Raw genomic sequence first — 14,481 nt, 5'->3', positions numbered from 1 at the left:
CCCAAGAAACCCAAACCATGGGGTTTGCAGATGTGGGTGAGAGCAGGGACATCTGGGTACATGTATAGGTTTGAGATGTATCAGGGCAGAGAGGACATGGCTGAATTTAGTGACCTGGACATGTGTGCTGGTGTGGTCCTTCGCTTGTGTGATGACATACAAAACAAAAATCACAAGGTATTTTTTGATGACCTGTTTTGCACCATTCCTCTCCTCCAGAAGTTACACAACCAGGGTATCTATGCAACAGGCACATGTAGAGCCATCAGGCTCATGTGAGCTCAATCAAAGTTGAAGAATGAAAAGCAGCTAAAGGAAGAGGTGCATCATCAGTTGTTACCAATTATGAAAACATCACCATTACACGGTGGCTAGACAGCTCAGTGATTCATGTTGCATCGTCCTGTGCAGGCTTGCAGCCACAAGATTCTGCCTAGAGGTGGCGGAAGAAAGATAAAGAAGTGATCCACATCTCTTGTCCATTTGTCATCAAACTATATAACACGAACATGGGGGGAGTGGATCTTTTGGGTCAGCGTGTGGCGATGTACCCACAAAGACGCAAAAACAGGAGATGGTGCATTCGGGGGTTCTTTCACTTTCTTGATGTCACTTTGTGTAAACGCCTGGCTGCTGTATCGGATGTCTGGATGTGATGACTAGAATCAGTTGGATTTCAAAGCCTCCATTGCTCGAGTATTAACCAACGTCAAAGAGGAAGATCAAGTGAGACACCACCTCCGTTAAAGTGCAGGGCAGTATCAAAAGCACACCCTGAAATCTGGTTCAGTGTGGGAATTCACTGGCCAAAGCTTAAGGATGCAAAACATGCCATCAGGTGCCACGATGCACCTTGTACACGTAAAACGAAGTACATCTGCATGCAGTGTCTTGTGCCCTTGTGTCCAGGGTGCTTCTCCAACTTTCACACCAAGCGTTAACATCCGTCTAATTCAGTTCATTAAAAAGACACTTTCTAGGTATGACGCAAACTTAAAAGTAAATGACAATATTTGTGTTATAAATAGTGTGGACATTTTTGTTTCTGGACGAATATATTCATAAATAGGCATAAAAAATATTGTATTCAGTTTAGGGGAATTTTTGTTTCTGGAGAAAAAAATACAGTAAGCAACACAATAACAACAGATTTGAACCGTACCAGATATTTGTTCTTTCATGTTAACGTTCACAGTTACAATACTGTTCCACGATAATAGGGCATTTTTGTATGTTGTGGATGCATGTTGTCCACTCAAGTGGACACGTGTATACCTTCTTTAGTTTTTACAGTTTTAAGAAAGCAAAAACTTGTGTTTTTATAAGCCTTGAAGACTAATAAAAATTCTTGCATTAGGTTATCATAATTCATGCATGAATGGGTAAAAGTGTTATTAAATTGTTTTATGGGTTATTTAGATTAAAAGTCTGACTGATATTAAGGTAGAAGATATATATGGAGAAGAGACGTATGTGATTGATACGAAGGCAGAATATATAGAGGGAGATGAAGATACATTTGTAACTGATATGAAGGCAGAAGATACAGAGGGTGAAAAAGAGACATATGTGACTGATATGAAGGCAGAAGATATAGAGGGAGAAGAGGAGACGTATGTGACTGATATAAAGGCAGAAGATATAGAGGGAGAAGAGACATATGTGCCGGATATAAAGGCAGAAGATACAGATGGAGAAGAGACGTATGTGAGGAATGATCAGCAGTGTAAGGAGGAGGAAATCCCTACAGATATCAGCACAGGTGAGTAAGAAGTACTTATTACAGAAATGCTGAGTATTAGTGCTCTGTATGAGCAGTCGCCTCCTATTAGACACAGTTGTATCTGTCATCTACCAACATCCACAGCTGATAACAACGCCATAAGATCAGTCTATTAATATATATGTATAAAGTCTTAAAGGAAAAAGTTGTTTTACATTTCTTCCCCAAATAGCCCTCTCTGTAGTATATGCACAACAGATGGAAAACTTCCCGAGATGAGGTTGTTATTGCAGTCTTAAATGGAGCCCTCGTACTATTGGACAAGAGTTCCCCCATGTACTGTACCCCCCCAACGCATTTCTGCTTCTTCAGAGTCTTTCTCACGACGAGGTTTACATGACCGAGATGTAGTAGGGTGGAGTCTGACAATACAAAATAGCCTCAGACACGCGGTTTATGTCCACCCAGACAAAATGGCGTCCAGAAGTGTCATATTTAATCAATAATCGTAAGCAAGTTGCCAATGAAAAGTAGTGGAAGAGTTGGTATAATCTGGCTTCCTTATGTCATAAATATAAAAGTGAACATATAAGGCCTTATAAAAAATGGAGGAGAACATCAGTAGACAAGGATATGTACATAGTATATGATCATTGATAGAGGATTGGTGCAAAGTAACTTTCCCCTTCATCATAGGCTTTTTTTCACATAGGCTTTTTTACACGGACAGACCACTACATATACAACAAACCGGTAAGATGAGGTTTAATAGGAAATCAGATCTCAGAGCCTGGATCAACAACATTTGTTCCCGAAAACACCCTTTTAGTCTTAGACGTAGGTGTTAATGCTTGCCGTCTGACCATTAAGTTCTGCTGCTTGATGATCCCGTTTGACAAATGTCTCTTCCATCTCATGCAGAGCCTGTGGTAATATGCAGTTATAGAATCTACAGAGCTTATAATACAGACTGAATTTATATAACATCTAACAGACATGTCACACAAGTTATAATTAGGAACTGTGCTTAGGGCCTGATTCAGACCCGCTCGCTAAGCCACGGACGCACGCTTTGGGCGATAGTCGCCCGTTTGCATACGCGTCAATATGCGCATGCGTGCGTCACTCAGTGCGATCGGGAATCGTGCGCTCGCAGTACATAGACTGGACGCTAGTTTGAGTGACAGCGCCGTTTGTGGGTGGTAACAGGAAGGTGCTTGTGAACGGGGGAGTGGTGCTGCGAATGCAGGCATGTCTTGGCGTGCATAATTAGCAAAGATGTGTCATTGTACAGGTCACTGAGTTGTCTTTCAGCCTGCAGTGATGGCAGTGCTTGCGGCGGGGTAATGTCTACCTCAAGCTCTGCGTGCAGCTCCGATGGCTCTCGGTGGTTCCGATTGTCTATACACTTCCTGGAGATGACGTGTGTTGAGAAAAAAGTAAGCATCTTTATACTGGCATGCGTTCGCTCTGCCATCGCTCTCTAAGGCATAGAGGGCGTCCATTCGCCAGACAGTGCCATCGCAGCATTTGAATACCCGGCTCCTTTTAGCTGCGTGAGAGCGCAGCTTAGCGTCCAGGTCTGAAGAACTCCTTAGTCCTCTACATCAGTCGAACAGCTCCATTAGACATATAAGTTGATAATAGAAGTACTAATACTAGAGATGTACGGTTCTGTTTTACTCTATGTTCGGATCTCAAAATGGCATCTTATTGGCTATCCGGCTATCACGGGTTTTGGATAGCCAATATAACTAAACGCAGTCTAAATGTTTTATGTAACCCTGCTATATGTGTAGTGCAGCATCCAATGTCAGTTCATGACTTATACAAGGTACCTTGCAGCATCATCAGTGTATCTATTTGATGGTTATTTTGGGACTTTTAACTATAGACTTTACTTTGCCCAATAAACTTGTCATAGGGAAAACATTCATATTACCATGTATTTATTTTATTTCCAGCACATGGATGTAACAGCAGGAATGTCTCAGTGGAATTTCCCATGCTCTCTCCAGATTGTGAGCTAGAAGGCAACAACATCACAGGAGATTCTCCACGAGAAAGCCCCATTATACACCCAGTACATCACCGTGCAGATGTGTCATCTCATCCCTCTACTCATGGGGAATGTTCTCCTTCTAACTCTGATATTGGACCTTCTAGTACAGATAAAATATTTCCATCTTCTGTAGATACCAAATGTTTTACACAGAACACAAAGCTTATTACCAATCAATCAGCTAAGGCAGGCGAGAGGCCATTTTCATGTTCTAAGTGTGAGAAATGTTTTACACGCATATCAGCTCTTGTTATACATGACAGAAGTCACACAGGTGAAAGGCCATTTCCATGTTCTGAGTGTGAAAAATGTTTTGCACAAAAATCACATCTTGTCAGACATTTGAGATGTCACACAGGTGAGAAGCCATTTCCATGCTCTGAGGGTGGGATATGTGTTAGAAACAAACCACATCTTGATACACATCAAATACATCATGCAGGTCAGAAACCATTTCCATGCTCTGAGTGCGGGAAATGTTTTACACAGAAATCCGATCTTGTTAGACATCAGAGACGTCACACAGGTGAGAAACCATTTCCATGTTCTGAGTGTGCAAAGTGTTTTACACAGAAATCAGCTCTTGTTACACATCAAAGACGTCACACAGGTGAGAAGCCATTTCCATGCTCTGAGTGCGGGAAATGTTTTACACAAAAATCAGATCTTGTTTCACATCAGAGAATTCACACAGGTGAATTGCCATTTCCATGCCCCGAGTGTGGAAAAGGTTTTAGAAACAAATCACGTCTTGTTACACATCAGAGAAGTCACACAGGTGAGAAGACATTTCCATGTTCTGAGTGTGAGAAATGTTTTACACATAAATCAGCTCTTGTTAGACATCAGACACATCACACAGGTGAGAAGCCATTTCCATGTTCTGAGTGTGGAAAATGTTTTGCACAAAAATCAGATCTTGTAAGACATCAGAAACATCACATAGGTATGAAACCATTTCCATGCTCTGACTGTGGGAAATGTTTTACAGAGAAATTAACTCTTGTTAAACATCAGAGAAGTCACACAGGTGAGAGACCATTTGCATGTTCTCTGTGTGGGAAATGTTTTAGACAGCAATCAGCTCTTGTCACACATAAGAGATATCACACAGGTGACAAGCCATTTCCATGTTCTGAGTGCGGAAAATGTTTTACACAGAAATCAGATCTTTGTACACATCAGAGAATTCACACAGGTGAGAAGCCATTTCCATGCTCTGAATGTGGGAAATTTTTTAGAAACAAATCAAGTCTTGTTACACATCAGAGAGGTCACACAGGTGTGAACCCATTTTCATGTTCTGAGTGTGGGAAATGTTTTACGAATAAATCACATCTTGTTAGACATCAGAGATATCACACAGGTGAGAAGCCATTTCAATGTTCTGAGTGTGGGAAATGTTTTACACAGAAATCAGATCTTGTTAGACATCAGAAATATCACACAGGTGAGAAACCATTTCCATGCTCTGAGTGTGGGAAATGTTTTGCACATAAAATAGTTCTGATATCACATCAGAAAATTCACAGGAGAAAAGCAATGTCCATGAACTGACACATGGTAACAATATTCTAAATGTTCCTAGCGTGAAAAATGTTCTGTACAGAAATGATGAATGTTGTAATCAGAAACAATTTTTGTTAAACATCAGAGAACTCAGGTGAGAAACAATTTCCATTTTCTGAATGCTTACATTTTTTTACTAAAAAGTCGTCTTGTTGAATACCATTATGCATAAAATAAAATTGCAGTTATAATGAGGTATGTCAAGAATAGATAGTCTTTACTTCAGTTTAGACGACATTCTGTTTATACACTAAGGGGCTTATTTACAGATGGACAGGAGCATTTTTTCTTGTACATAAAAGATGCCAGCAAGAAAATGTATACCAATACTTACCAAGACAGACCAGTGTATGTAATCACAACTGATAAACGTGCACTATATATAAGCAATAGGTATATCATTTTGATAAGGGGTATTTCAAATTAAAATGTAAATTTTAACGTAATTACTTGTAGTCCAGACCTACACTCCGGTACCAACCTGTGTTATTCCTGCAGTAGTCTGAAGTATCCGTTTATTAACATTGAGTGTAATAGTGCTTCCAAGTGCCAAGACTTCAGTCTGCTACTATTTGTGACTTCAAGCAAGTCTTCTGATAACTCGCTTGCTCCATTGCAATTTCAATTTGACTGATCCCGTATTAGATACTTGAGCCTGTATTGCGGCTCTTGACAGTTCCACTTCAGCTCCACTACCCTTCTCAGCATGACTTCTCCAAGCTTGCCTCTGGGAGTCTGCTCATTGAATCATAGGTGTGATTAACAATGGTGGTTGTTCTGATGGTCCTCCTGAGTGTTGGGATCGTTTGGTGTTTCCAGTGGAGTTGCTGACTCTGGATGCTGAGTAATTGATCTGCGACCCTCTCTGAGGATGTAGGTTCCAGCCACCCGGCTCTGGTAGTACCACTTTAGTGGATTCCACAAGGGCTTTTGGTTATCTGAGTTGCCCCATGCCCAGTTTAGGAGTTCTCAAACATTGGTTCCAACTCCACAGTCCTGAGGGTAAGAGCTAGGGTTGAGTTCCTTTCAAGTGGTTCCAGGTACTGGCTGGGGGTTTCCAGTAGTCACTGACCTCCCTGATGACCTTGGGTCATATTCCATGTCGGTGTCTATCCCTGATCCATGGGTAAATGTCTGATACACTCAACTAATTTCCTATTCTCGTCAGTCCAGTCCATGGGTCCTGACTTGGAGCTCACCCTCAAGCCCGTGACAATTTAGGGTATTGCTACAACTCTGTTTCATGTATATCAGCTCAAAGACATTAACTTTGTCCTGTGAGTTTTCTGATGTGTGATACAAGTTGATGTTGAGTTAGACATTTGCCACATGGACAACAAGAAAATAGTACAAAGAATAAACAATAGAACAAGGCGCTCCAAATGGAGAGTAAATAGATGTACTTATTCTTCTCAAATGTCTATATTTCTTTCCTTGATTCTGCGTCTCTTCTTAGATGATGGTCAAAAAATTCTCTCCGTATATATAAAAGGGAGAAACAAAGGAGACAAAAAAAAGGAACTGATAGTGTAGTATGTATATAAATGAATGGTCTTTTAAAATTCCAAAAAAAAGATCCAATCCACTAGACAATGGGGTTTGTGTCAAACTATTGATAGCGGATCACCCATGAGTGAGGGTATGTGATGAAATGCTTACATAAAGCTTACATTCATCAGAATACACCATATATGTAATGGTTTATTTTTTTAAATCTTTATTCCTTAGTGTGTCAATCGATAGATGTCCTTATTCTTACCACACCACGTGACAATTGAATGGACCAAATGGGCTTACACAAATGCTTACACATGTATCGCTGTGGATCCTCGTGTAACGGTAAGAAAAATGGTAAGAATAAGGACATCTATCGATTGACACACTAAGGAATAAAGATTTTAAAAAAGAAACCATTACATATATGGTATATTCTGATGAATGTAAGCTTTATGTAAGCATTTCATCAAATACCCTCACTCATGGGTGATCCGCTATCAATAGTTTGACACAAACCCCATTGTCTAGTGGATTGGATCTTTTTTTTTGGAATTTTAAAACACCATTCATTTATATACATACTACACTATCAGTTCCTTTTTTTTGTCTCCTTTGTTTCTCCCTTTTATATATACGGAGAGAATTTTTTGACCATCATCTAATTAAGAAGAGACGCAGAATCAAGGAAAGAAATATAGACATTTGAGAAGAATAAGTACATCTATTTACTCTCCATTTGGAGCGCCTTGTTCTATTGTTTATTCTTTGTATAATTGTTGTAGGTATTGATAACACCTATATTGAACGAGCAGCTGCTCCTTTACTGCGCAAAGGGGTAATTAATTTTTGGTTTTTGAATCTAACAAGAAAATAGTATCTGGTCAGAAGGTCAAAAATAACCATTTCCATAGCCATATTGTCGACACAACAATGTCGACATTAGAATGACAACATGTCTACATCCTCAGAATGTCAACATGTTCACAGTGTTGACATCTGTAATGAGGATGCTGATGGTTAGGCCCACTGGGTTAGGCTGCTGTGGGGGGAGGGGGGGTTAGGCCCGCTGTGAGGGTTAGGCTGTAGGGGCATGTCAGGGCTATGGTATGGTGGTAGGGTCTAGGATTAGGAATAGTGGGGAAAATACCAGAATACCACTGCTGACACATCGCCACCTGGAACCGCTCCGCACATGACCACTTGGACTCAGAAAAAGATGATGGAGCTGTGCCAGGGGAGAAGACTACTATATTACCAGGGATGGTTTGTTGATAATTCATGTTGACATATCAGTGCAGACATAATGAATTCTCATGTCGGCGTGATGACTATCCACAAATTATACCACAAAAAAGAAAATAGTTTCTCAATTTTGTAAATTCTATGATATCTATGAAGACGTGATTATTGATAAAACCTATTGGGGTGGTGGTCACAATACATGTCAGCCGGAATGTGAAAGTGACTATTAGGCCACAGCAAGGCCTCCTTTCGACCAATTTTTTTTTGCAGATAAACATCGTAGGCCTTGTATGTCTAAAGTGGGCGACAAAGTATGGTAATCAACACAACATTAAACTTTGCCAGCGGTCACAGAAGTATGGGCCTAGATATATTGGACCTTTTCAGATTATCAGGTGAACTCCGCTGCTTTTCACCTTTAAACTTTTTTTCAAAATCTGTTTATTGAACAGCATAAAGTAAATGTACATCATACATCTCAAGAAGAAAATAAAATACAATACAACATTTGAGTAGTAGTCTGCATTGCTTCTTGACATGAAAGAAATATAAAAGTTGCTGTTACAAATTTTTCTTTTTAAAGGAATAGAAAACTGAAATCTTAATGGTGTAAAAATAACAACTAGGTCCTTGCTCTAATAAAACAGGTGTGTAAATAAAACATATCAAGCTGCTAGTCCAAATGGACCAGTACCACCTGGTCTCAATAAAGTCACCCACAAAGAAGTACAAATTAGGACTGCGCTATAAAATATAATATCTCATAAATATTGCTTGTTGAAATTAAGCAACGATCAAGGCTCCTCTAAATATAAAAAACAAATATATTCACAACCTACAATAGATAAAAGTAAAAAATAGACATAAATAAATAATAAAACAAGACGTATATAAAATACACAGTAATTGTATAACATACACTTACTGGTAGCAATTAAATTTAAATCACTAGTGACATGCACATAATCATTCCACATAAAGCTTAGTGCATCAGCAAATGTCCTGATGGAAAAGAGGGAGATATCTCTCCTTTAGTTGGTATATATCTGTCTGCATATTTGTTAAAGAAAGTCTTTTCATACACTGTGAATGCCTTTAGTAGCTATCCACATAATATCGAAATATTAATAATACACAATATGTATAAGAATTTAAATGAAAATATAGCACATTAGTTTATAATAGAATACACTAGTGTAATATTATAATATAATATAATACCCATGTTGCAACTGAAACCCATTGGGGAGAGGGTGGGGGTAGTACTGTTAGCCTAAAATATTCTAAGAAATGAAGTATAGGTCAAACTAAACTTAAAAGAGAAGGTATATAGCCAGGTATAATTACGCAGTAGACCAGATTATTTACACACTCGCTATTTGAGGGTCTTATAACAAAATAAATTAATTAGGACAGGTCATATAAAACAGGGAATGAGACAAGAAATTATCTTACATGACCCGACACAACAAAAACCACTCTGTATGGTCAAAAACCTTCCGAATGTTAGTTTGGGCAGGTAGACACTCTACAGTCATGGACAAAAGTTTTGAAAATTACACAAGTATTTGTTTTCACAAAGTTTGCAGCTTCAGTGTGTTTAGACCTTTTTGTCAGATGTTACTATGGTATACTGAAGTAAAATTACAAGCATTTCATAAGTGTCAAAGGCTTTTATTGACAATTACATTAAGTTTATGCAAATAGTCAATATTTGCAGTGTTGACCCTTCTTTTTCAAGACCACCGCAATTTGCCCTGACATGCTGTCAATCAACTTCTGGGCCACATACTGACTGATGGCCACCCATTCTTGCCTAATCAATGCTAGGAGTTTGTCATAATTTGTGGGTTTTTGTTTGTCCACTCGCCTCTTGAGGATTGACCACAAGTTCTCAATGGGATTAAGGTCTGGGGAGTTTCCAGGCCATGGACCCAAAATTTAGATGTTTTGTTCCCCGAGCCACTTATTTATTACTTTTGCCTTATGGCAAGTTGCTCCATCATGCTGGAAAAGGCATTGTTCCTCACCAAACTGTGCTTGGATGGTTGGGAGAAGTTGCACTTGGAGGATGTTTTGGTACCATTCTTAATTCATGGCTGTGTTCTTAGGCAAAATTGTGAGTGAGCCCACTCCCTTGGCTGAGAAGCAACCCCACACATGAATGGTCTCAGGATGCTTTACTGTTGGCAAAAAGAAAAGCAGCTGCGTTCTTATATAATTTAAGTTTCAGTGAGGAATTTAAGTAATATAAGAGTTTGTTCCAAAACCTATTAACCTTTCCACAATACCATAGGTTATTAGGTAGAGAGGCATTTAAGTGGTTACTTTTGATACAATTTCCCGTGGCAGATGGTACAAAGTTTTTCTTATGGTCAGATGATATAGAAGTACGATTCAATACTCTAAGATGAATCTCTTGTAGCCGTGCTGACTTAAGGTTAGGTAAAACAAACTCCAAATTTGTAAGGGTTGACTCAACGTCAGTTAGCTAGGGTATTTCTGTGTGCCATGACTGGGAAATGGTGGTCCAAGCTTATGAGTTCAAATCAATTAGATGAGTATAAAGGTGATGTATTCTCAATTTAGGAAAACGATATAGGGCCATATTCAATTAGCAGCCAAAAAACAGGCGAAAACGCAATTGGCGAAAAAAAACCTGGAGATAAGTTTTCTCCATTCCAGACCAGGCAAAATCCCTATTTTTGGCTAAAAATGTGGGCATTTCTTTCAGAACCCTTTGGACACCCCCCTAATGATACATTTTTTTAAATTGACAAAAACTTTTTCGTAAGTTGCGCACTTTGGCAAAAAACGACAGCGCAATTTTGAGTAAAAAAACAAAATGTTGAAAATGGTTTTAATGTATTGGGTCTGATTTTTTCGGGGGACGGTATGGATGTGTGAAGTATTTTAAACATTGCACGCGGTCGCAGCAGGCAGTTTTTTTAAATTGTGTTTGTACAACACGAAAATATACTTGCACCCATTTTAACGTAACCCCAATTTACGTGGAACAGTAATTTCCTGGAAAAAAATATGCTTCCTATCATTTTCAAAATTTTTAATTTTTTTTCATCCATAATTGCACGGTTGTTTTTCGCCAAAGAGCGCAACTTACTATTTTTTGGGGGGCTAATTTATCATTAGGGGGGTGTCCATAGGGTTCTGAAAAAAATCCCCAAATTTTTAGCCAAAAATAGGGATTTTGCTATTTTTTTTGCCTGGTCTGGGATGGAGAAAACTTATCTCCAGGTTTTCGTTGCCAATTGTGTTTTCGCCTGTTTTTTGGTGAAAATATCGCATTTTTTTGGCGAAAAACTGATGTTTTCGCCGCTAATTGAATATGGCCCTTAAAGAGAGCAATTGAGATAAAACGTCTGGATTGTCTGAGCCCCACAGAGGATTAACTAGTGATTGGGAATAATAACGTGCCTGCAGATACATAAAGAAATGAGAGCAAGGTAGTCCATATTTGTCTTGTAATTGTGTAAATGAAAGAATAACGCCACTCGGATCCAACACGTCTTTGATGGACATGATACCCTTTTGACCCCAGAGCTTGTAAAAAGAATTAATAAGAGAGGGAAGGAAAATTGGGCAACCCCACAAAGGTATATAAGGGGATGAAAGAGGGTTTTTCTTCAAGTGTGCATTGACATTCAACCATGTTCTATAGGTACCCCAAAATAAAATATTAAAATGCAGAATCAAAAGAAGATGCACTTTTGGGGTTTGCAGCAAGGCTGCCGGAGCATATGGTAAAACAAGACCTCCTCTAGAGAAGGGTTAGTGTAATGGTCAGTATGTAGTAACCAGTCAGTCACATAGCGGAAGAATGCAGATTTAGCAAATGCAGCATGTGGGGCACTAAGCCCTTCTTTGGTTTTGGGCAGATAACCTCGAGAGCGAGTCAGCCGAGGTTTTTGGTAATGCCAGAAGGGAAAGCTTAAGATCTTTACAATTTCAAAGTTGAGATTGTAGTTTATTCAGTAGTGGGGAAAACATAACATTATAGAGGGACGATAATTGAGTTGGAATATAAATGCCTAGATATTTGAGTTTATGATGTGTGACGATAAATGGAGAAGCTACAGTATATGAGGATGAGAGGATAGAAAAGGGGTCACATTAATAGGAAGCCCTTCAGATTTGTCTACATTAATGCAATACCTTGCAAAATAACTAAATAAAGAAATCATGTCTAAAATTGCAGGAAAGGAGTGTAGAGCATCCGAAATTTACATTCTTGGGCCCGTATTCAATACTGGAGCGAAAAGTCAGTGCTGGACTTTTCACTCCACGTCGAAGGTTTTGCAAGGATAAAGTATCGGGTGCGTGCCCGCTTTATCCCTGCATTCAATTAGAAAGGAGCGAAAACGGGACCGGGCGGAAAGGTAAGTATCGGAAAAAATTAGGGAATTTTCGGGAAATCATCCATGGACCACCCTAATGATGTCCTGACATGGGGGATCACTATGGGTTCCCCCATTTTGGCCTGTGGAAGGTAAGTATGGTTTTAAATAGCCGCAGCAGGGGTGAAGAAGAGCACAGGTTTTTCTTTTTTTTAAACTGGGTGCATCAAATTTGGGGTGCATGAAGATGGGTGGAAGCCTATTTTTAAGTCCCTAAAGTGCATTTTTAAAATTCTTCAAAAATGCACCTGCCGCTACTACCCGCATTCTTTAAAACACCTGCCACATACTGAATTAATTTAGTTAGGTTAAAACTTTGTTCCCCATATTTTTTTTTTTACCCAAAAATTTTAATTATTTTTTTGGGGTGCCTCTATTTTATTTACTTTACTTTTTTTGACAGATCATTTTTAGGGGCCATTCCCAAGGGTGCAGGCAATTTTTTTTAAGCCTGCACCCCTAAACTCCAATTCTGCACTTTTTTTCGCCACCTATTCTGTGGTGAAAACTTATCCCCGTTTTTTTACAAAGGCTTTTCGCACCGGCAAAAAGTCTTTGTAATTGAATAAAAGGATAATTAAAATAGGCGAAAATGAAGTCATCGGTGATAAATTATCGCATAACAGCTTTTCGCCTCAAATTGAATATGGCCCTTGGTCTCTAATTGCAATACCTTTAAAGGCGGGATTTTGATGTGATGCTATCGCCAATGGCTAGAGAGCAGCTGCGAACAAGAGCGGGGAAAGGGGGAGCCCGTCTTGTCCCTCTCTGAATATAGGAAGGTGGTGACAGATACCTGTTAGTGAGGACTCGAGGAATAGGGGAAGAATATAGAGGAGGTGAAAAGTTCAATAAAGAGTGGGGGTCAGCCAAATTGGCGAAGTGACTCAGATGATCCCAGGTTACCAGATCAAACACTTTTTCAGCATCTAAACCCAATAGAGACCTGGGATCATCCATCGTGGAATTGTGTACAGTTAAGACTTTCCCAATATTAGTGACTGAGCTTTGGCCCCATCTAAATCCTGTTCGGTTGGGATGTATGATTGACAGGAGCATTACCTTAAGCCTTTCTGCCAATATTTGTGTAAGCAATTTGCAATCTACGTTAAGTAGAGAAATAGGTCTATGTGGAGAGGGAAGAAGGTGGTCTCTACCTGGTTTCGGAAGGACTTTTACAGTAGCCGAGTTAAAATGTAATGGAAGGGTCTTATCGTCTAATATTGTGTTAAATACGTTTGTTAGTTAATCTACTATACGAGGACGCAATATTTTTGAAATAATTCACCACTAAGGCCATCAGCGCTCAGAGCCTTTAAAAGGTTTTAGTGATTTAATAGCCTGATCAACCTCAAATTTAGTAATTTTACTTGCAAGACTTTTCGCCTGTGTGGTTGAAATCTGCGGCAAGGTAAGACCATCCCAAAACTTCTGCTACTGCAAAAGATTCTTGTGAGTAAAGGTTCTGATAATAATGAAAAAAGATATCTGCTGTTTCCTCCCCCTTGAAATGTGTTATAGAATGCTCACCTTTGAGCTCTGCAATGTGGTTATGTGATCTATCTCCCCTTAACATGTTTGAGAGAAGCTGACTAGGGTTGTTACCATATTTAAAAAAGTTAATTTTACCAGATTGAAGCTACTTACCATCTATTTTGGGTAAGGACTTGATCATAATGAAGTTTGCATTCATTATAAGTAGCTCTGTTGGCCGGAGAAGGTGATACTTTCAAATCTTGGAAAGCATTTGTTAGGGAGGTTTGGGCTGACCGGTAAGTACTTTAGTTCCTTTTTGAAAAAGTATAAAAAGTCACCCCTTATTGCTGCCTTATCAGTTTGCAGAACCGTCACGGGTCGTGTGTCTGGTTATTAAATTCATAGTTAACCCAAGCAATTTGTAGCATTGATTTAAATTAAAGAGAAGAGCCAAGCTTTGCCGGAAAATGCCATTGGGAGCAAGACCCCAAAAGGAA

At 39.2% G+C, this 14,481-nt stretch overlaps 1 protein-coding gene across 1 annotated transcript in view; it reads left to right on the top strand.

Moving 5' to 3' along the window:
* LOC148512044 (uncharacterized) overlaps window positions 1-6,111 on the top strand; it is a 100,204-nt gene extending 94,093 nt beyond the window's left edge. Inside the window, 1 exon segment of the mRNA XM_088482330.1 lies at window positions 3,976-6,111. Within this exon segment, the coding sequence (XP_088338456.1) occupies window positions 3,976-5,342 (1,367 nt within the window). The 3' untranslated portion in view covers window positions 5,343-6,111.
* Window positions 6,112-14,481: the final 8,370 nt, after the last annotated feature.

The sequence above is a fragment of the Taudactylus pleione genome, unplaced genomic scaffold (assembly GCF_031769625.1).
Source record: "Taudactylus pleione unplaced genomic scaffold, aTauple2 ptg000285l, whole genome shotgun sequence".
NCBI lineage: Eukaryota > Metazoa > Chordata > Amphibia > Anura > Myobatrachidae > Taudactylus > Taudactylus pleione.
This window is presented reverse-complemented; position numbering and strand designations above follow the sequence as displayed.